Source organism: Solanum verrucosum, unplaced genomic scaffold, assembly GCF_900185275.1.
Source record: "Solanum verrucosum unplaced genomic scaffold, falcon-dt-bn FXZP01000210.1, whole genome shotgun sequence".
NCBI classification, from domain to species: Eukaryota; Viridiplantae; Streptophyta; class Magnoliopsida; order Solanales; family Solanaceae; genus Solanum; species Solanum verrucosum.
In genome coordinates, this window is record NW_026020045.1 from 2,748,632 (window position 1) to 2,773,309 (window position 24,678).

The following is a 24,678-nucleotide window of genomic DNA, read 5'->3' on the forward strand; positions in this document are numbered from 1 at the left end:
CTCTTTGATATTGTTGACACTTTATTCGTGGTTGAAGTGTTTGTTTTTTCCTTCTCTGATGCAAGTGTAAGCCTTCAGTTTCCACTAGTGCGGTGTTGAATTTGATTGAATGTGAACACTAAAGTGGTAACATTCTAGTGGCTCTCGGCATTAGAATGAGAAACCTATCACTTCCTGATACTTCTATGGTGAGAAATTAGTGAACTAACATCCAAAATGCTGAGGAATCCATTGGGACTTAGAGAGAAAAATGCTCCCAGGCACTCTTCCCAAGACCAAAACCTTAGAGACCCTTTTTGGGTATCTAGGATCCTCATTCCAGTGGCCTATTGCCATCAGATCTCAACCCTTTCAACTTCTTTTCATTTCCTTTCTCTCAGACTTTTCTTTCCATGGATATAAGTCATATTTCAGACAAGGGGGTAAGTCTTATGATCTCACAAAGACTAGGTAGGCGTTTGGCCATGTGATACCATATCACGATATGGTATCATGAGATGGAATCAGCGTTTGGACATGCGATTTTACGCTGATTCCATCTCATGATTCCATATCATGAGATGTGATTCCATATTCTCCAAAAACCATGATATGGAATTATATGGTAATTTCATATCAAGATTTAAGATATTTTAATACAAAAATTGATCCACGAGTTTATATTTTGTTAAAACAATTCACATTTATATCTACTAACCATTTATTTCATATGTAAATAAAATTTATAATCACATCATTACTTTTTTAAAATTTATTATTCTCACCAACATATAGTCACTTTAACTCACACCAACCGATTGTTAAAGTGATGAAATATTCATGGTCTATGAGCATGAAAATATAGTTGCGGATGATATTGACCAACAAATGACTCAAAATAACAATGTTGGTTCGTCTTTTCGGTCACATGATCGAGAAATGCAAGTTCAACGTGAGGAAATTGTCCGTATTATGTGGGAGGATTATATTAAAGACTAATACACTACAATTTATGTTCAATTTTTTTTAATTAAATTATAGTTAGATGAAACAATTACTTAAGTGGAGAACAAATAGCTTTGTAATAATTTATTATGTGATTTTATAAATTTTTGTTTATTTAATAAGATTGAATAAACAATTGGGGCTATTTTAATAGTTTTACAACTTATGAGATTTTTATGTTTATGAGAAAATATACAACACAAATTCCATATCGCATGTCTAAACAAAACTTCAATTTCATCTCATGATTCCATATTGCATGCCCAAACGGGCCCTAGGTCTAATTCAGGAATTTGGTTTGAGTGGGTGGAAAATTCCAAGTACACAATCAGACGTATGGTTTTTAGCAGAGGAGCTTTACATTGGCTATGCAAAAGGCTAAAGGAAGCCACATATAACAGAGGTTAAAGTTTCATTTCATGGAGATGTCAAATTCTTTCGACAAACATTTATTGTTCTCAAAAGTTCAATAAGTACGGTAGGTTCTTATCAATTATTTCTGTGAAGGGACAAAGTAGGTATGTGATTATTATCCCAGAAAACACTTTCAATGAGGGGTGGGGAAGTTTAGCATTAAAAGTGGAGAATTTCATCTCAAGAAACTCAAGTACGCATGGTACATTTATTACATCAAGAGGAGACGAAGTCCAAAACAATCATTGGAAAGGGGAACTACGAAGAAGCCTTGTACAATAGTAAATGGAATAACGCATAACTGGTTGTTGTAAAAGGAAGCTTCTTTTCTGAAGACGTCGTCAAACATCCATGATAATGATCTTCTTAGAAGGTTCCATGTGGGAAGATTCTGTGGAGGAGAAGATGCACCTATACGTAGTGATGTTCGAAAATGGGCACAACATACATGGAAGGGTGATTTCACGTATTAGGACACTACTTCCAGTTCAAGTGTCAACGATCGTGAGTAGTAATATAACTCAACCGAATGGGTTGGGGTCGAGTCCCAAGGGAGTGGTTAACAATTGAGAATTAAATAGAGAAGTAAAACTAAGTTCTAATCAATCATAGCTATAAACATTAACGAATAAAAACATACTAAATCTAAAGGGTGACACGAATGTCAATTATCAATGGGGGGGGGTTTATATTCAACTAAAGGATAAAAACAACAAAAATATAAAGATACGAGATAGGGAGACGGGATTCTTGGGATATGATAGGAATATGGGATAAAATATACTATGGGTAAATGCTATTGATAGTGAATCGCTGAATATTTATAACTAGGCTAGACTTTAGTGGGGTAAATTTTCTCTCGAACAACTTACCCGAATCAACTCGGTTTCTCTCGAACACCGAGTTGCAGCACTATAGCACAACCTCCGCCTTAGCCCATTCACTCTCTCGAGCTGAATGTGTGGGAGAAGGTCTAGGATTCACTCTCTTGAGCTGAACCCACGACGACCCTATATCCACCGGCTATCAATTTAGTAGTCTTAGTTTTAAAACCTCTCTCTTGAGCAAGCCAAAAACACTAAGATGAAATCGTATTTGCAACTACAATCCCATTAAGTTCAAACACAACTACTAAACGAAATCATATTTAGACAGCAAATAGACTAACAATAAGCAATACCCAACAGTAAATTTAACCCATATTCACAAAATCACACCCCAATAATTGGGGTTTTAGCTAGACATGAAAAAGAGATAGAAATCGATACCAACAAGTGTTTCCATCAAGTGGGTACGATAGAAAATGTCTTTACACACGCCTAAGATGAAGATTCTTTGATGCCCACTTCCAATTTCTTGGAGTTGAAAACCTTCAAAACCTTCAAGCTCAAGAACAATGTCTCCCAAAAACTCTTAAGAACTCAAAAATATCTAAAAACTAAGTAATAAGTCGATTCTTCGAATTCTGGATACTAAGCTACATAATTAAATAGGTATTTATAGTTTTTGAAAATTTGTGCTGCGAAGGATCACTCGGCGCAGTTAGTCGGGATCGCCGATACACTCGGCGATCCGCCCTTTGGTCTGGGTCATCGCCTTTCAGCTTTTGCCTTCAGCATCTTCGCGTTTTGAGTCATTGGGCGACAGGGAAATGCTTCGCAGAACTGCTCGGTGATGCGCCGACTGCTCCCTTTCCTCTCAGACTTGATCTTTTCCTTCAGGGCTCAGCACACTGGAATATTAGGCGAGATTTGAGGCCTTTCGGCGACTCGCCTAATGGATTAGGCGATCTTCAAGCCGTCTTTTCTTCCTTCATTCAGCCGCCTTGTTCCTTTTTGCTCAATAGAGTCCATGCTTTGTCTCTCAAGTCAAATACCAGAAACGTAAGGATTTACATCAGATATTGAGACAAAATATGCATTTGAGGACACTAATTCTATCAAAATATAGCCCTAAATGAATCCAAATTGTGCACTCATCAAAGGGCGCCCAAAATGTTCAGGTATATGATATGAATGGCTTCAATATTTGAATTACAGTCGAGAAGGGCGGCAAAGCATGTCCTAATGGGTGAATGGAGGAGACAAAAAACAAGTCTAAAGCTTGATTGGTGGAATCCAACAAGGGGGACTTTTCCGGAACAAACAAAGTTTGACTGGTACTGGATACGGGTGCTAGGGCTCCCACTGCAGTTATGGAACAAAGAGGTGATGAGGAAGATAGGTGATGACTGTGGGGGTGGATAGAAAATAAGGAGATAGAACTAAAAAACCATTTGAGATGGGCTTAGAATCAAGGTTCGAGGCCCTAGGGAGAAAATACTGACAACGAAAGAAATCGCCGATGGTGATCTAATTTTCTCTTTGCCAGTTTGGTGCGAGTCTCCAGCCACCTACATGCTCTTAGAGCAAGGAGAAGCGAATATCCAAGGTGATAGCTTCGAGGGAGATGCTGCTGCTGCTGCAGACAACTATGAATCTGCATAAATTAGAGGTGACCTTCATCTAAAAGGAATGGAAAAGAAGAGAGTAATATTAACAGAGTTCGATGCGAACAAGAAAAGGGCAATAGATAAGGACAAAGGGGACAAGGCAAGTGGGGCCACAAACAATTTAAATGATATAGTGGAGTCTCAGTGTTTATCCACCTCATCAGGAAGAGAAAGTGGAGAGCCTTTTGAAAGAATAGGCCACATGGGAGAAGTTAGTGGGGCCCTAGAGGAGGGTTTCAATTTGGAAAAATTATTTTTAAATGGGCCTTCTCATTTAGATTCACAGTTGGGTCACTCAATTAAAAAGTCCATCCCTATTATGGGCTCTTTAATTAATAAGGCCACTCCTTTCACAGAACCTTTTTCACAATATGCTCACCTAGAGTTGGAAAACATAACAGAAGCTTTGCTCACTCTACTATTGGAGAGGATGTAGGATTTTGCTTGCGTATGACAGAAACTTCAAGAACTTCTCAAGAGCTTTCAGAATTGAATTCGCTGGCGGAAGACATGCCTCAGGGGTACTTTGCTTCTTCTGAAATGATGGAAGTGCATAAAGAGGTAGGTTAAGTGATTTAAACTCGAATCATGAGTCAACAGATGAAAAATTGGTGGTTTTTGAAGAACCAATGCCTCTTTACATTGATGACAATATAACAAAGAAGTGCATGGAATCAAAAGTCACGATAAGGGTCCATCTCAATGTTATTAAACTAAGTCAAATGTTTGGAGTTTTCATTAAGGGCTATGAGAATCAGTTCTATTCTCTCCTAATGAAACTGGAACAGAACAGATTGAATGAAATCTATAAAGTTAAGGGAAGTTCCTCCATCAACAACAATATGCCAAAAGAATTGACAAATCTAATATTTGACATGAATTTCAAAGAGGGAGAACCTAGGAAAAGAGGGAGAGATCTAACCATGGTGAAAAAATGATGGTAAAAGTAATGACTTGGAATGTGAGGGCATTAAATGATAACAATAAAAGGAGATTAGTTAGGAATGTAATCAACCACTGTGGGGGTAGATGTATATATTTTGGTGGAAACTAAATTAGATGTTAATGTTAGTAGGTTGCTAAAGAGTATTTGGAGCAATAGATGGGTTGGAGAAATACACTTACAGGCAGAGGGTAGCGGTGGAAGGATTCTCATTATGTGGGATAAGAGGATATGTGAAGGGGAGTTGGTGGAGAATGGGGATCAGTGTATCACTTGTAAGTTGTCTGGAAAAAACCAGAATCTTACCTGGTTCCTGACAATTGTGTATGCCTAATGCATTAGATTGGATAGGAGAGAATTATGGTGCGAACTGGGAGCCATGAGAAGTTTATGTGAAGGGCCATGGGTCGCGTGCGGAGACTTTAATGTTTTTAGATATCCATTGGAAAGAATAAGCTGTTACAAAATAAATGGGGCTATGGCAGAATTTTCTGAATGCATAGAGGAACTGGAGTTGATAGACCCTCCTTTATTTGGAGGGTCTTACACATGGAGAAGAGGGGAAAACCACAACTCGGCATCTAGGATCAACAAATTTCTTTTTTCCTCTCAATGGGAGGAACAATTTGTTAACATCAAACAAGAGATCATTCCTTAATTGGTCTCAGATCATCATCAAGATTTGTTGACTTGTGGTCATATTAAATTACAAGAAATCTTATTTTAAGTTTGAAAATTGGTGGATGGGGGTTGAGGGGTTCAAGGAGAAAGTGAAAATATGGTGGATCTCTTTCAAAGTCGGTGGCAGACCTGGCTACAATCTAGCTGAAAAGTTGAAACTGCTCAAAGGAAAATTGAAACAGTGGAGCAGAACTAACAAAGGCAACTGGAAAACAACAAAAGGAGGAGCTCCTAAACCAAATTGCCAATTTAGAGACTATCCAAGAATAAAGAAGTCTTATCGATGATGAATTGCTACAGAAAACTAATTTAGCTTTGGACTTTGAAGAGGTGGCTAAAAGAGAGGAGATAGGTTGGAGACAAAGATCAAGAATACAATGGCTGAACTTTCTCAAAAAAAAAAAAAACAATGGCTGAAGCATGGGGATAAAAATACGAAATATTTCCATAGAACTGCCACAACGCATAAGAGATACAACTCCATTGACATCTTGATAGTTGGTGGCAACAATATCAGTGATCCAATAGAAATCAAGGAGGCTATCCAAAGGTTTTACCAAAATCTATACAAGGAATCAGAAGAATGGAGACCTGATTTGCAGCTTATCCCACATGTATAACTGAAGAAGAACAAGAGTGGTTACAAAGAGAATTTGAAGAGAGAGATACTAGACAGTCTCAAGTTATGTGCAATGGAAAAAGGCACCAGGGCTTGATGGCTTCCCATGTCCTTTTACCTTGCATTCTGGGATGTGCTTAAAGAGGATATTAAGAATGATATTCAGGATTTTCATGCTAATACAAGGTCTGAGAAAAGCTTCAATGCAACCTACGCCCTCATCCCTCAGAAAGCAGGGGTTTTGGAACTGAAGGACTTCAGACCAATAAGCTTGATCACTGGAATTTACAAGGTGACAACAAAGTTATTGGCTAAAAGATTATAAAGGGTGATAGATAGGTTGGTCAACAAGAACCAAATGGCTTTCATAAAAAGGAGACAGATTATGGATACTGCACTCATTGCTAATGAGAGTGTAGATTCTAGAATGAAAGGAGATGAGCCTGGAATCATGTGCTAATTAGATATTGAAAAGCCTTCATACCTGCAAATCATCAAAATATCATTAGAATAGAACATAATAAGACATTGAAGACACTAATTGTTGTACTAAATAGGCCTCAGATGAGTGTAAATCTACCACTTGTCACTTTCAAAAAGGAGGTGCTACAAGGCAAAACAAGAAATATGCCATCTACTTTATGCTGATTATACTATTATTTTTTGTGAACCTACCGAGGAATATAGAAATTACATCAGATTGCTACTATTGTTTTTTGAAACCACTTCAGGTTTGAAGATAAATTGGGTGAGGAGCAGTTTCTTCCCAATCAAGGAGGTACTCAACATCCAGAGTATGACAGACATACTTGGTTGTAATGTGGATCATTTACCTGTTGTTTACTTGGGCATGCCACTTGGTTACAAACATAAAGAGGCAAGGATATGGATGGCATAATAGAGAAGGCAAGAGATTAACAAGGTGGAAGTCTCAATATTTATCATTTGGTGGAAGACTCACTCTTATAATCTCAGTTTTAGACTCTCTTCCTACTTATGCAATGTCTCTATTCCCTATACAACCGAAAGGTTCCGAAGAAACTGGACAAACTCAGAAGGGATTTTCCTTGGCATGGATGTAAGTAGGACAAAGGATATAGTTTGGTGAAATGGGAAGTAACAATGAAAAATAGGTACCTCGGAGGATGGAGATAGAATGATAGCCTCTTGATGGCTTTGGAGATATAGTGAAGAAGACCAGGTTCTATGGAAGGAGATCATCAAAGTGAAATATGGTGAGAACAACCCATGGTGTAGCAGTACTAGTTCTATGCCCTATGGAAGTGGGGCATGGAGAACAATCAAAGACCTTTGGCCAAAGATAGAAGAGAACATGACTATAAAGTGGGAGATGGGAGAAAAACAAAGTTTTCAGGAGATGCTTGGAACAATCAGAACCCTTTGAAGGATATCTTTCTCGACTTAATCATCAAATGCAACAACCCAGAATCAATTGTCAAAGAATGTTCGACCGATCACAGATGTGATTTTTCTTTTAGAAGATTATTAAATATTAAATAATTAGGTGGAAAGGGTGGCCAACACGCTTCTTCTACTAGATGACTTCTCAGGCACTACATCAAATTCAGATTCCATGAGATGGAAGCACGAAAATGATGGAAAATTCTCCATTAAGAGGGCTTATGAAATAAGTAATGCACATCAAAACAGAAGACGACAATTTTTGTGGAATAATGTGTAGGAAAACATAGGTCCAACTAAAGTAAAATGCTTCACCTGGTTGGTAGTAAGAAAGGCTTGCCTAACACATGAGGTTTTGAAGAGAAAGTGGCGTATCATAGTTTCCAGATGCCAACTTTGCGGGGAAACAAAAGAGACAAACAATCACCTCTTTTTGCATTGTAAATTCACTGAACAACTATGGGCCTTATTTCTTACCCTCACAGACACATTATGAACCATGCCTGAGCAATCGACATATATGCTGAGTTGTTGGATTAGAAGACGAGGAAGCAAGAGCCAGAAGAGATGGTGGAAAATCATCCCGCACTGTATATGGTGGAATGTATGGAAAGAGAGAAATAGCAGAAACTTCGAAGATAGGTCCAATTCCATCCATAAAGTTAAATGGAGATTGTATTGTATCTTTTCATTAATGGTGTAAAAAGATAGAAATAGATGAATTTGAACTAGTAGATTTGTTAGGATCTCTGTAAGTACCATCCTCCTACTCTTCTTTTTTTGGCTTCTTTTTGAAGATCTCCAACATATCCTTAATGCTGAGGAATACAACATTACCAATTTCAAGAAAAAAAAAGTAGAAATTAGTGAAACTTGATTTTGAGTGCAATGTTAAGCTTGATTATGAAAATTACCAATTTATGACATTCCCAAGTCAGTTTGCCAATGGAGCTTGTAAATGAGAAATTCTTGAGTACCGACCTTGCAATACTTGGGATGCGAGGCTCGCCACAACTTTTTAAAGGCATGATTCCTAGTCAGAGATCACTTGAATTAGGCCTGGGTTGGTCATTAAAGCCTCATGCCTGTCGAGGCTAGATAACTTGAGCCACCTTATGCGAGTCTCCTTTCGTCAGCCAAGAGACGTTTTCCATGTCTGGTCTTAATACTCACTTTATTTTTTTCGATGAAACTTGTACCATAAAATGTCAATATGTTATTCTCAGATTGAGGACTTCTTTTCCTTAGACTCTGCATCAACTATGCTTCAATCCCAAACTAGTTTCAGTCAGGATATGAATCCTCTATATAATTTGCTTTATTAGACTAAGTTTCATTTCAATTCTGGAATGATAATTAAGAAAATGGTCTCTTGTGCTCCTTTATCTGTCCATTCCCACCCAGCTGCCCTTTGTGGAGTTAGCAGATTAAGGGTGAAATAAGTAGCCAAAATTTAATGCTGAAGAATTTTGGGTCATCATCCATTATTTTAATGTCTGACCGGGGTGCCTAAATGTGATGATAAAGGTTTCCTAGGATTGTTGTTTCTTGACTGATAAAGAATTTCTCCTAAAAATCCTTAGAACTCTGTACTTAGCCATATTTGTTTTCTTATTTGCATTTGAGCGTTTTTACCTCCATTGACAGCCTATTTCATCGCCTTTGGTCCTCCACCAATTAAGACACACCCAAGAAGAAATCTAGTTTTTCTTAAAAGCATGACAAAGGTGGGTAAACAGTGCTAGAAGAGATCTAACTTTGCTCAGACTTGGAGCAAGCAAAATATTTTCTAGCTTGATGAAGAGTGCCTGCCATGAAAAATTGAAAAAATACACATGCTACTAGTGTCATATTTGCTGACCTTCTAGAAAGATAAACAAGGTATGCTCCACCAATTAAAGAAAGACACACCCAAGAAGAAATTTAGTTTTTCTTAAAAGCTCAACAAAAGTGGCTAAACAGTGCTAAAAGATATCTAACTTGCTTAGACTTGGAGCAACTATAATATTTTCTACCTTGATAAAGAGTGTTTGGCATGAAAAATTGAAAAAATACACATGCTAGTGGTATTAATTTTACTGACATTCTAGAAAGATAAATGAAGTTCGTCCTCCTTTTTCTCTAATCTTTTGCTGGGGAAAAAGTATTTTGGTATTTTGTTATATTCTATCATCACTCAACTGCTTTTCAAGGTTTTGAGGATTGGGCTTTTTATCAAAATTGCTACTGAATAATTAATTTGTAGGACTGCTTCTTCATAGGAAAGCAAGCATTTGCAGACAATCAACTATATATTTTTGCTGTTCTATTTGATTCACCTTTTACTATTTGAAAGTTTATGTTCCAGAAAAAGAAAAACAAACTTAACTGAGAGAGCCAGAGAGTTGAGTGAGAAAAGTGGTCATGGTTATGTAATAAAGAAGGTGTGGGTGGGGCAAAGAGTGGGAAGAAGTCTTTGTTCCCATCATTTAAACTAATAAAAACTTATATTACTTCCAACTTTTTGACATCTTACCAACTAACTGTTCCACTTTTCACATTCCTAACAATTGTCTAGAACACTGTCCTAGAAAACTCAATTTAGTAATCTATTCAAATGGTGCAGGTTCTAGAATCTAGAGTACGATAACATGATCAAGGTTACAGATGCTTGTGATTACATCTTTATACCAACATGTTATGGTTTTGGTCTCTATATTTTTGCAGTGTAGTAAAGTTTATTTATTCGAAAGAGCTTTTATAATTTCCTCATAACTCATTTTCTCCCTTCTCAGGACAATCTTGAAGCACAAGTAGTAACCTCAAATGATGACATTTTGGGAGATGCAATCCCACAAGATCAGCAAAATTATTTACGACAGTTCTGTTATCAAGCACTGAAAATGACCCCAGGGGTAGATATTTTGCAGTTGGTTTTTTGGTGTCTTTATAATTGTTGCATGGGAATTTATATATGGAGATTTCTTTTATTGTTTGTGCGTTACTTTTTATTTTCTGATCTTGCTGTGGACTCACTTTCTATTGTGCAGTTGTGGATTATGTAGACTACTTACTGCAAAATATATGTCTGCTGTTTCAATTCTAGCTCATAAATCCTTTTGGTGTATTTGCCTTTCAGGGTAGAGGTCCACAATTTCCTGGTTCACATCCAGTCTCTCTTGACAGGTTTGGTTCCAGTCCTTATTTGGAGAACTTCAACTTCATTATATTTTTTTCGTCTAGTCAGGCGTAACCTTAGGTTTAGGAGATCACACTTAACCATGCATTCAAGGGGCCTCTTTTCACCCACATCTGGAACGAACAAGGAAATTATCACAGTTGGTCTCACCTAAATCAGAATAAAAACTGCATAAAGTTAATTTATCAAAAGGGGAAAAGGTTCTGCATAAGCTGATACATGACATTTATCTGCATTTCCTTGATATTGGAGATGACAGTAGAAACTGTTGCTGTGTGACAGTAGAACTGGGATACTGTGTAGCTTTGGGAGACTTGTAAATATGGCTCCTGCATAACCTTCGTGCTGAAATTTATGTACTGTTACCATTTTAAATAAGCTGGTGCTGTGTGATGTAATGTGATAATTGTCTTTAACACACGGATAATGCTGTTATGTTTCGTACTTCTTTCATCATGTGGATGTGATGCAGTAGCACTACATTTCTGGCCAGTATGTGATTTCAAACTTTACATGTTCGAACAGATATTTGGTTTAGGTGTTTCTCTAATTAGTTTGAGGACGTCCAGTTGGCTTATCAAGCTGAGAACTGCATATCTGAGTGTGAATTCCGATATTTGTTTTGTGTGATATTGCTGTTAAATATAAGCGTGAAGACATCAAAGCCTGAAGTATCTATGTTGCTGAAGAATGAGTTATCCTCTACACCACTGAGTTGGATTAATTAAAAGCAGGAAACATGTTGATTTGGAAATAAATTTTATCTTGTTTGACTTGTTTAAATTGTGTTACTTATTTGTCTAAAATGCTAATTGACATATCAAATACAACAAACAACATAATAATCCACCACCATGATTCAATTAGTTAACAATAATATGCTTAATGGTTGATTTGAAGCTTGTTAGTGAATATGGGTCCAGTGATCTTTTTTCTTTGAGATGGGTGAAGTTTGTTTTACTGCAAAGTTTGTTACAGTGGCATGTAACATGTAAAATCACTTGTGAAGTGATTATCATGATTATTTCTTTATCTCTTCAGGTGTCTAGTTCTTGCTTTCTTCAGTTTAAGCCTCTTAAGTTGTCTAATGTGATTAACAAATTACAGCATACTTGGTACAGAATAAAATTTGGTTGTTATTTTTGCTTTATTTGCATAAAGTGCCTATTTCGATACTCTTCTTTTCTTACTATGAGACAAATAGTTGAGTGCTGTTCAGTTTCAAAATAAATAAATAAAAATCCAGTTTTGAAAAATAGTTGAGTGTTGTTTCAGCACTTATTAAGTGCCTAAGTAGGCTATTATAATTGGATTTTGGCTGGTTTATCTGAGTGATTTTGGCTTATGATAGAAAATGGACTCTGCCATTTCCTAGGTTTTTGGCCGATCATGTATGTATTTCTGTTGTTCTAATTGCTGTTGAATTCATTATATTTTTCATAGAATTTTGGATGACAGGTTCAGTGCTAATTATACTTTTTCATAGGGAAATGTAGTCTTCTTCATGCTTGAGTTCTTACAATATCATTTGGTGCTGTAACGAAATCCCTAATTTTGTTTTCTTCTCCTCATAGGAACTGGTCAAGCGTTTCTTTTTCTACCTCTTGATTTCTTACTTATTCCGTTTATTCTGCTTCTTATAATCAGCCATTAGGAATCTTTGCCTAAACTTCATTAGTTTGTTTGTCTCCCAACCATGAATGTCCCTTGGCCATCATTTCTTACTGCAGAAGTCATTGACTTTCTCCCAAATATTTTTACCTGTATTTCTGCAAATGTTGCAACTAAGCTTTCTTTGAAGTCTCTTCATAATAGCTTATATTCTCTTAACCCACATTTTATAGTTTTGTTTTAGTTAAGATCTAATCCTGAAAATAAAGTAACTACTTATCAGAAGAGGTGTTTTGGTGGTTCATGAACTTCCAAGTTTTTGGGATGTTCAAATGATTAGGGCTGGGCATTCGGTAATTTGGTTAGGTTTCATTTTTTTTTTTCGGTTTTTTTGGTTTTCGGTTCTTGTATCACGTGTACCGAACACTGAACCGAATTATTTCGGTTTGGTTCGGGTTTTATTATTTCGGTTCGGTTCGGTTTTTGTTAGTTCGGTTTTTTGTTATAGGATGGTAGTCAATCGTGAATAAGCATCACTAACAGAACGGTACTTGTTGTCAACGGAAAGAGAGCTGGCTTCCGATTATTCTTAGCATCACTAACAGAACGGTGCTTGTTGTCAATGGAAAGAGAGCTGGCTTCCGATTCTTCTTCTCTACCTGTTGTACTAAGATGCCGCACTACCTGCTGGAGTGCTGCTCCGATGGTCAGCTGGCGGCTGCTGCTGGTCGGCTGGCGGCTTCTGCTGGTCGGCTGCTAGTCGGCTGGTCGACGCGACGCCGCCGGAAGTGGAAGTGGGAAAGCGGGTCAGTGAAAGCGGCGTCGAAGAAGAATGAAAACTCAAGTTATAAGTGAAGCGTGGGTTATTCATTGACCTAATTCAATTGTGCGTATACTAATATTTATTATTTAATACATCCTCCGTTTCAAAAAGAGTGGCCTAGTTTGACTTGGCACGGAGTTTAAGAAAATAAAGAAGACTTTTGAATCTTGTGGTCCTAAATTAAAGTTATGTCAAATGTACAAAATTGCCCTTTAATCTTGTGGCCTTAAACATGCCACGTGGAAAGCTGAAATTAAAATGTTACCAAAAAAAGAAAGAGGTCATTCATTTTGAAACAGACTAAAAAGGAAAGGGGGTCATTCTTTTTGAAACCGAGGGAGTAATTAATATTAATAATTAATATAGTATTAATATATTATAAATATAATATAATATATTTCGGTAAACTGAAATACCGAATAATACAAAAGTCACATACCGAAAACCGAACCGAAATACCGAAAAATACGAAAATTTATACCGAATACCGAATCGAAAACCGAAATACCGAAACCGAAATACCAAAAAACTTTGGTTCGGTTCGGTATTTATGCCCAGCCCTACAAATGATCAGACTGAAATACTTCTTGATTCTTGTGACCTGCCAAATAGGCAGAAAGACCCGTCTTTTTATTTTGGAATCAATTACCTTAGTTGGGTGGATGTATGTGGCCTCGACAGGGACCGGGATATTATGCTTGCAGCTCATGAAATAGGTTTGTTTTGTTTGTTCTGCTAATATTGTTTTATTCTGCATGGTAGCTTGTCCATCAAGTGTTCTGAGTAGTTAATGTATTTTTTTAGATCCCTTGTACAAATTTTACTCATGGATAATAATCTTGTCATAACTTCATACCTGAACCTCATATGAACTCGGACATGGATATTAATATATTTTCTGAGAAAACAATTGTTTATTTATTAAACTGGCTAGCTGCCTTACAAACTATGGTAGCATCCCACACAAAGCAAGGAAGGTGAAGATCCATAAATTAAGATTCATCCAAGGTAATCGTTGTCATGATGTGCAGGGAAAACTTGCAGTTATTAAGGCAGCGTTACTACTATGCTACATGGAAGGCTGATGGGACACGGTATATGATGCTGATCACGATGGATGGCTGTTTCTTAATTGATAGGCATTTCAACTTCCGGAGGGTTCAGATGAGATTTCCTTGCAGACACACTAATGAAGTATGCTAATGTCCAGTTAGCTATTTTCTTTTGATAAGATAAGTGGTATTAATAACAGCATCAAGAAGATGCAAGATTTACAAGATATGGCATTTGAGCTTACAAAATAAATCTCTGGCTAACTATACAAACTATCTAAGCCAGAACTAATGAGTTAGTAAAATCCTGAAGTTGTTCTGCATTAACAGCAAGATACAAGTTGGACCAACTAAACAAATTTGCAATGCATCTACTCTTCAAAATGCCTAAAGCAGTTGACTCTCCATCAAAACATCTCTTGTTCCTCTCTAACCAAATGCCCAGTTAGCTATTAGGATGTTCTGATAGTTTTTTTTCCCTTTTATGTTTCGCTGTTGGAAATTATCTGTACATATGATTTATTACATGAAATTCTCATATTTTCTCCCAGGGTTTAGCTGAAAAGACCCACCACTTCACTTTACTTGATGGAGAGATGGTAATTGATACTTTGCCCAACACACAGAAGCAGGAAAGGAGATACCTAATTTATGATATGATGGCCCTGAACCATGTATCTGTCATCGAGGTTGGATTCTTCGATATGAAACCACCTTCCTTTCCTTCTTGAAAAATTTATGTTAGCTATACTCTTAGGGGTCTTTTGGTTCTCTTCGAATATTATCTGTACATTGTTGTTGCTCATTCTCTGTTCTATAATTTTACAGCGACCCTTTTATGAACGGTGGAGAATGATCGACAAAGAAGTGATTGGTCCAAGGAATTATGAACGTCAACATATATACCAGAGTAGAAACCCTTACTATAGATATGAGTTGGAGCCTTTCAGGGTATGTTTTGTCAAAATTGGAATATATTGTAGTTATTTTCTAGTATTATTTGTTCTGCCTAAGTGGCTGCTGATTTCTCAATGTTTATCAGGTGAGGAGGAAGGATTTTTTTCTGCTCTCTACTGTCACAAAACTTCTCAAAGAATTTATCCCAAAGCTTTCACATGAAGCTGATGGTCTTATTTTTCAGGTGCTAAAGAGTACCTATACTGAATTGCTTCTTGTTCTAGTGTTATATTGGATTTTTTCGTGAGGAGTCAATTTCTTACATCACTTAAGATGTTTTCAAGTTATATGACATGTATGTTTTGGCTGCTATGTTGGAAAACTCTCTGTGGAAGTGGTTTCCAACCTTTATCTACGTTTGCTGTTATGTTGCAGATAGAATTAGTAGCACATCCTCTTGCATTTTATTGCAAATGACATGTTTATGGCTAACAGTGACGGAGATTCACAAATCATACAGATGAATTTATGTTCTGGATACTGAGCCACCCTGTTTTCTTTCTGTGTTAGGGTTGGGATGATCCTTATGTTCCTCGCACGCATGAGGGTCTGTTGAAGTGGAAATACCCTGAAATGAACTCGGTTGACTTTCTGTTTGAGGTTGCATTCTGCTCTCCTAGTGAATAGAGCTGTTGCTATTTCCTCCTTATCCTTTTGGTTTCTTATTATTGTTATGCTCCTACACCTTACCTGTCAATATCATTTATTTCCATGCTTCAAGTATGTTGAGATAGCTAAGTTAATAAAACAAGCAGCTTAAGGTTTTAGGCAAGATGATCACAAACATAATATTAAGGCAGGCAATGGTCCTTAGTTCTAGTCTCGCTGTCACCCATTATCAAAAAGAGTTTCCACATGCTTGGCCCATGAAAAAAAATCAGACCCGCACGTCAGGGGATGTGTTGAGATAATTTAAGTTATCAAAAGTGTGTTTTCTCTAATAGCTAAGGTTTTAGATTGATGCTTTCATCCTTCAACAAGGCAGACTATCCTTTGTGAAGTGGATCATGTTTCATGCTCTCCTATTGGAAATAAGTGGGATTATCTCTGATCATATGACAGGTGGTCGATGATCGTGAATTGCTTTATCTACATGAACGAGGGAAGAAGAAACTAATGGAGGGGAGTAGAGTTGTTTTCCCAGGTCAGAAATCCACATTTATATATTAGTCATATACTTGTGGTGTCATGCAAGAATGTTTCCCTTAATTGGGGTTAAGTTGGGAGTATAAGAAACTAATATCATCTACATCCATACTCGTTAATTTTTGTAATTTTTTTTTAACTGTGAACTCGTTTGGTTTTTATTGCTGTCTTGTATACTTTACTGACCTGGGTGGATTTTATTTCTTATTAAAATTATTTTGTGGGGGAATTGGATGCAGTGCCTATTATTTGATGGAGTTATAACCTTCATTAGAGAATGATCTAAAAAGTTAAGGGGGCTAATTCACACTCCTCGTGCAACTGTCAAGATTCCTCTTTGGTGCTTGTGAGGTGCTAAGTAGTACTCCCTGCGCTGCCTTTTACTTGGCCCACGTTGACTTAGCAGTTGCACCTTTTGGGTCTATTTTACTAAATTAACATTTTTAGTTATGCTTTGGAAATTTAAGTTTGACTACTAATACTTCATGTAGTTATTTAATGATAAGGGTAATATTGGAAGAAAATAATAAATCTCTTGATTTGCGACAAGTAAAAAGGAAAATCTATTTTTAGTACCAGGGACAAGTAAAAAAGGAACTGACAACTGAGGGAGTAGTAAGAATATATATAAAAAATCTAGAGGTACTTGCTGTGACTAAAAACTTAAGGCAGTGTTGCTATTTCACAACTGATCCTCCTTTCTAATCCTACTCTCTTGTAAGTTCAAGATGCATATTCTTCTTAGCCAAAAAAGAAAAAGTAGATACATTTTCTTGCTTTTATTTTTTGGTCTGTTAAGGCTTAGTGTAAATAGAATGTGGATTTTCCACTACTTGAAATTGGATCAGTTGCTAAGGTTAAAGAGGTCAGACATATTAGTTTGGATTGTCAGAATAAGATTTAAATGAATCAAGGGGCAGTAGAAGCTTTTTTGCAATTTCAGGAACGTAACCATGGAACCACAGAAATTCCTCGTCATATGTGACTGAACCAGATGAATCCAAATTTAGGGTCTCTTTGCAAGTGTAAATTTCTGACTAACCAGACCATCCTAGTCGGACTAGGACATGCACCATGCACCTCTCAAACTTTTCACTAGATTTCAACAATTTTGTTTCTTCTCTTGCTCTTTATAATGATCTTTCCAATGGTTGGTCCTTGTTGCTTTGTGTTGGTGAGTTACTGATTCCAGTGATGAGGTTTAGGGACATCCAGGCAAATGTCTACTCTGTTGTCCTATAGTGTGGCATATCTAAGCATCTCTTGTGCTTTATTTGTATCCCGTGAACTTTTGTGTTATTTTTGTCCCCCCCCCTGCGCTTCTCTTGGTATTTTATACCTTTGGCACATATCCTGAAATGTTGGGTTCTTTCATGTTTTAGATGGTTCTGATCCGTCAGCTTACTCTGATAAAATAATAGAGTGCTCTTTTGATACCAATAACCAAAAATGGATATGGATGAGGACCAGAGTTGATAAAGGAACTCCGAATGATTACAACACGTACAGAAAGGTATTTCTATAATGACAATACTAAATTTATGCAGTTTTGTTTATACGTAGACTTTTAGTTTATTAGAACCTTTTCCATATTTTGTCATCTTTTAGATAGATTATGGTCCCTGAACGAGTAACTATGGTTCCTGTACAAAACTTCAGGTGATGAGAAGTATTACTGACAACATCACTGAAGAAGTGTTGTTGAATGAGATTTATGAGATCATTCGACTGCCAATGTATGCAGATAGGATACAGAGTGATAGCAAAGCTCATGTCCGACGCAGATGAATGAATTGGTGGAAGCTAGTGATCCTATTGGAGCGTAGTTGTGTTCATGTATATCAATAGAAGGGTATTTACGAGCAGCCTTAGTCCCTAGGCGTGTTTTGTGTACTATACTGGGTTTGTTGTATGGATCCAGTTGGCACACTGTAAACTTAGTGGTCCATGTCCATGACTCGGGCCTTTAATTTTTTCTTCATTAGCGATAAGGTGTCTTGTATATTAGTTGTTTTAGTTTGCCTTTTTTTTTTCCTGGTTACTGTAAAGTTCTCCAGTAGTAGTTAAAAACTTCAAGCTCTATGTTATCTATTCCCTTGTGAATATAAGTTTGTTTCTACTAGTAATTTCCAGTTTATCATTTGCCTTTGTTCTTCAGTATAAGTCAGATTGACTGTTAAAATTTTAATTGGAAGGAGGAAAATTGTGTTATGTGGTATTGTTTTCTTATTAATCTGTTATCAAGGAATGAAACATTTTTTTGTATTCGTAAACAATTTAACTTAAAAGTTGTTTGCTGTATATGTCTAATGTCATTTTTGTTTTTTTGGTTATAATATGTTTAAAATTATAAGTTGCAAAAGGCGAGTTAGGTTATATGAGTTGATCCAATAGAGTGAGAAGTCAGAAAAATAATGTTGAATGAAATGTAGAATCTACAGTATGTTGTAGGATGGGGAGATAGCTGCTATACGAAGTTGGGCAGGAGTAAAACAATACTAGATATATTTTGTATTATCGACATTGGAATAGTTGAGGTCCCAGAGTATTCTCTAGGAATGCAAAACAAGTGAATAGTAGGGTGAAGATACTATTGAAGGAATCAGAAAATTAGTTACTATCTATGACATTATTATTCAACATTGCTTTAGAGAAGCTAACAAAGTTGCTGATAAATTAGCTACTATTAGTCACAATCAAGAAAACAATTGTGTACACGGTACTTTTGCTGAGTTACCTAGGAAAGTTCAAGGCTTGTTAAATATTGATAGATGGCAGCTACCTTCATTCAGAGTCAAGAAGAAGACACCAAGTATGCTCACTCATGAGCCTCCTTAGATCTTCAGCTATATTTGTCACATCTAATTCTATTTTGCTTAGTAGACGGAAAGGCTTTTTAGCCAAGCTATGATTACACATCTTGTAGCAAAGGGTCAGGCATAACCCCCCTTTTGCAACTCTTCTTCTACGTGGCAATAAAAATCTCTCCTGATTGAAAAAATAAAATAAAAAAATAGTAGGGTGTGTTTGGTATGAAGAAAATGTTTTACGAAAAAACAACTGGTTTTTTACTTTATTTTCTTATGCTTGTTAGTAGATAGAAAATATTCTAAATGTTTGGTTTGTGAATGAAAAACATTTTAAAGAAAATATCTCTTATTTTCAACCCCAACTTTCAAATCGGGATTCATCCATATTTGACTTGCGACCTAAACTTTTGTTTTTGAAATAAATGAAATTTTAAATTCTTTTTTTTGTGTGTGTTTTGGGGGGGGGGGGGGGGGTGTTGGTAGGGGAGTTTAAAAAATAAATTTTTAAAATTTGAAAATATTTTTCAAAATCTTTTAATATTTTTTTTGGTGGGGGCTTGGGAAAAAATAATTTGATTTTTTAAAAAAAAAAAGCAATTTTGATATTTTTGTTTTGAATGGGGAGGGTCGGGATACGTGGTGGGGTAAGAGAAAAAATGTAATTAATGTAATTTTGAGGTTGGCGGAAAGTTTTGAAAAATGTTTTCCTTAGGTTTTGAAGAAAATCATTTTCCGTTAAATTTGAAAAAAATAAGTTGATTTGGAAAATATTTAAGCCACCTAAACATGAGAAAATTGAATTTTTTTTTCCAAAAAATGTATTTCATCATACCAAAACACCTGTACTAATCATAAAATCTGACAAATGTGTCAAGAAACTCAATATGGATTACAACAGGACATTATTTTTCTAGCGATGATGTATTAACTTATTTGTTGAGAGCTAGCCGTTGGAAGATGTAATCTGGGCCACGAATTCACAATATAACTATTTAAGATCAAATATATCTTAGTATATAATGTGTATTTTTTATTTAAGATTACGAAATTTATTTATTTTTAAATATTTTTTAAACGTCATACATTAGTCAGACCAAAAAATTGAAAACTAATTGTTGGTGAAATGAGAAGAGCATAAGTCCTCCTTAAGTGGTGGAGAGGAGAAGTCTGATCAATCTCTTCAACAATTTACTACCATACAATTCCAACCAAAATATACAATCATTTTTCAATACCCTCTCAATGGGTAACGCTGTGTCATCCATATTGATTCAGAAATTAAAGTTTACGGCTTTAAAATAATAATTTTTTGTAAGTTATTAGGTTCTAAATTAATAATTTGTACATATTCAATAAATTTTTTACTACAAATTTATAGTTCGAATCAAAGTAACTGAATTAGATCGAAGCCGTAATCGATTTACCCCTGATCTTCGAATCTAGAGTTAATTAAGCCTTTTCAATTTTTTTAGTTTAATCATGTAGTACTTGAAGCTCCTGTTGATCCTATTAACTTGAATTCATGTCAAATAGATCAACTAATTTGAATTGATTTTTACCAAAGTTATGAACACTCCTAGTGGCGCATATGAGTCAACTAAAACAATAAAAATACATACAAATCCCATTCACAGTCTCAACATAGACTTAAGAAAAAAACGCATAGAATTATGGCTTTGAAAAACTTTTTCCACATTGAATATATATATTTGGTGAGAAACTTTAAAGTCTTCTACTGAATGAACCAAAAAGACTAACATTAAACATGTTAAATAGTTTCTTTTGATATTTTCTCTGCTTCTTCTCCTGTTATAATTTCTTCTAACTTCATACTTGTTGAGTCATATCCATCTTAGCAAGTTGCACAATTGAAAATGCAAACTCTTCACTTTCTATATTTTTTCTTGATTCCCTTGTTATATCTTATAAGGAAATGAGATTTTTTTTGTTTCCTCTCAATGTCTTGATGATCAAAGGTCATTGTTGATACAATTAAAAGGTAGCCTTCAATATGATTCTAGTTTGTCTACCAAGTTGGTGCGTTGGAACGACAACACAAATGAATGTTGCAATTGGGATGGGGTGAAATGTGATCTCTCTGGTTATGTTATTGCCTTGGAATAAGGAGTCTATTTTCAGTGCAATTGAGAATTCAAGTCTTTGATAACAAGGTATGATAGCTGTATTTATCCATGGAATACTTGCATCCATGAAGCCCTTAAGTTCCCCAATTGAAAAGTAGAAATTCCCCAATTTGAGTTAGAGTTTTCTTCTAAGTTGTGGGTCTTTATGAATGTAGATCCAATTGAGTGGATTATGATTCTTTATGCATGAATTGAGAGGATTCTATGCTTTTCATGATGAATTTCCATGTACCCATGTTAACCCATGTTTCTAAGATGAAATTGATGTAAATGAGTTTTACTCCATGAAAGAAAAATTTATGGATTTAGGTGTATTCTTATATGATAAATAAGGTATATTATGAATTGCTTTGAGATTGAAGCATATGTGATGATTATGATATGAATTGCTTTGAGAGTGAAACATATACGATGAATTGTTGATTATTCATGTAATTGTTGTGGAAGGGATCATTCCCACATGATTTTCTTATGTATGAATGTGAAAGACTTTCTCACATTGAATGATTCTATGTTGAAAGGATTGCTCACCTAAAATGAATCGAAGCTAAAGACTATGAAATTGATGAGGCTAGATGCGATTACCCATAACCTCTAAATGAGAAGGATATGAGGCGATTACCCATATTCCTTAGAATAGAATAAGAGGCGATTACCCTTATTCCCTGAAATTGAACAAGAGGTGACTACCTACGTTCCTATAATGTGAATTGGACAAGAGGCGGAGTACCCATGATCCTTTATAGAAAAGACAAGAGGCAAATACCCATGTCACATGATGTTGGACTAGAGGCGAGTACCCATGATCCTAAAATATGTTGAACTAGAGGCGAGTAGTCATGATTCTATAGTAAGAGGGACAATAGGCGACTACCCATGATCCCAAAGTAAGAAGGACTAGAGGCGACTACCCCTGTTCCTTTATAGTAAGCCAAGAGGCGATTCCGCATGTCTATAAAAGATAAGCTAGACTATGTTATGATAGGTGATGAGCTTGGATTGTTGCTTGAGTTGCCTTCCATGATGAGTAAGACTAGTGGAGGATTACCCATGTCTTGGCTAAGTATGAATTGAGGTTACTTCAAGAGTATTCCTTATATGTTGATATGATCTATTATGTGCACTGATTATGCTTTCAGACTTATGTTGTCTAACTCTTATGTTCATGTTATGTTTTTGCAAGCTAACATATTTAGTATATTTTTTTACTAATGCATACTCTTTGCCTACATTTCTTATCCAAATGTAGGGTCCGACGTTCCCGACTCTCATCCCCGTGGCTAGGATCCATAGTAGAGGCAAGGTGGTGAGTCCTCATAGCACTCGAGGATTTGGTCACCATTTCTCTTATGTTCTTTTCATTTTATGTTTTGAACATTATTGTATGGGCTGTGCCCAAAGATTCTATTGTATTAGATGGTTTTTGAGACAAGTGTAAACTTTGGTATTGTGAAATGTTTTAAATCTTATCGATTTTCTATTATATTGACTATGAATGATAATTGGATTATATGTGGCCTCTCGGGGTCTTGTATGTCATGTTACATCTAGGGGGCACCCTTTGGTCGTGACAATAGAGATGCCAGAGTTTAATAGTGTGAATTGTGTAGGGTTTTTATAGTTATAGTCTAATATAGTGATTATATTAATCTTTTTTGTTTGATATTTATGCATGACTAAAAATTAAAATAGTAAATTATTATATTCTTAACGGGCCCAATAACTCAATATTAAAAAATCAATATCGATCCGATAACCCAATAATTTTTTTAATAAAATCATTAAATAACTGTTAACTCAATAACCCAATAACTGTCACACCCCAACCCTAGGTGAGGCGGACAAGTACCATATGAGCACATGGTTTACAAGTGACCTATGATGAGAAAGTAAACTACTGTGCTGATAGATTTACTAATGAGAAGCTTCATATACAACACATGTCGACTAGCTGAATCGATACACGTGACAAGTGAAACAATGAATACAAATGATAGCTTTACAATGTCAGCAAAGCCTCTATTGGAATCCATGACTGTACCACTATGAAAATACGCATAGTAAAGACTTGACAAATCCACGAATCAACCTGGAGCTCACCAATAACCGCTGAGTATCATGTTCATCTATTGGGGGAGATATACTAGTTGAGTACCTGTACCTGCAACATGAAATGCAGCGTCCCCAATAAGGGACGTCAGTACGAAAGAATGTACTGAATATGTAAGGAATAATACAACCATATGTAAAATGAAAGCTTAAGTGAAACCAAATACCAATAGAGAAGGATTAAAGACCACCTTTGCTTATACTTATGGAATCGTGTATGTTACATTCTTCTCTTTACTTTTCTGTGCATTATAATCTTTATAAGACATATGATACAAATGACCAGCTGATCAGTGGTAGAAGAGGATGGCCCATGCTAGGCATGTTAACCCCTGGGATGCTGTCCTCATAATTCCACAAATTGGGATCGGCCCATGCTAGGCTTTCGCTCCTGAGCTGCCACCCTTTTATACCAATTGGGATCGGCCCATGCTAGGCTTTCGCCCCTGAGCCGCCACCCTTCTATACAAATTGGGATCGACCCATGCTAGACATTTTCCCCTGGGCAGCCACCCATAATTATACAGATTGCTTCACTTAGATTCTTTAATATTTGAGATTCTTGTTTTGATGTTCATAACTCTTTTGAGATTGTTCTTTTGATGATCATAACTCTTTTGAGATTATTGTTTTGGTGGTCATAATCATTGTTGAGATTTGGAACTATGGACAAGTAGTAGAAGACATGAATATGGACTTACGATAATAACAATGACATGGGAAGCAAATGTAACACCAACGTAATACTTAGGAGCTTATATGACTCAGTAAGCATTTTGACATCTCAAATTGAAGCACATATCAAGTGAAGACATTTAACATTCAGTCAAGAGATTCGAACTCTATATGATAGCCAAATACTCACTAACTAATATCAAATATAAGGTATACATGAATGTGGAACCAAGGGAGAATGTGGGCAGATTCAACTTAAGGACGGATACATATTCCAAGTAAGTACATACAAAATGTACAATAGAGCAAGTATGGATCTTGTGAGGTAACATTATAGTCTAACATAATGGGATTAATAACCAATAAAGGGAACATATGAACATGTGAAAATATGACATATGTGACAGAATAAACAATTGAAGTAAGTTGGCAAGATATGGGCAGATTGTATATCCAACATATAAACATATGTACCATGTGTAATTTAGGATACGTGCATGCTAATACTTGGTAGAGTAAGGACGTACATTTAGTAATAAACTCATATTAGAGTACTCAGCTTAATGATCTAGGGAGTAGGAACTGCAACTATGGATCAGTCATTACCAATGGCACATAG

At 36.0% G+C, this 24,678-nt stretch overlaps 1 protein-coding gene across 2 annotated transcripts in view; it reads left to right on the plus strand.

The window, feature by feature from the left end:
• Positions 1 to 18,436, plus strand: part of LOC125821738 (uncharacterized) — a 40,406-nt gene extending 21,970 nt beyond the window's left edge. For both annotated transcript variants that reach the window (XM_049501121.1, XM_049501122.1), the window contains exons 9-18: positions 10,329 to 10,448; positions 10,673 to 10,719; positions 14,198 to 14,360; positions 14,770 to 14,907; positions 15,047 to 15,169; positions 15,261 to 15,359; positions 15,686 to 15,775; positions 16,238 to 16,319; positions 17,704 to 17,834; positions 17,981 to 18,436. In XM_049501121.1, the coding sequence (XP_049357078.1) occupies positions 10,329 to 10,448; positions 10,673 to 10,719; positions 14,198 to 14,360; positions 14,770 to 14,907; positions 15,047 to 15,169; positions 15,261 to 15,359; positions 15,686 to 15,775; positions 16,238 to 16,319; positions 17,704 to 17,834; positions 17,981 to 18,109 (1,122 nt within the window). In that variant the 3' untranslated portion in view covers positions 18,110 to 18,436. The remainder of the gene's footprint in view (positions 1 to 10,328; positions 10,449 to 10,672; positions 10,720 to 14,197; positions 14,361 to 14,769; positions 14,908 to 15,046; positions 15,170 to 15,260; positions 15,360 to 15,685; positions 15,776 to 16,237; positions 16,320 to 17,703; positions 17,835 to 17,980) is intronic.
• Positions 18,437 to 24,678: the final 6,242 nt, after the last annotated feature.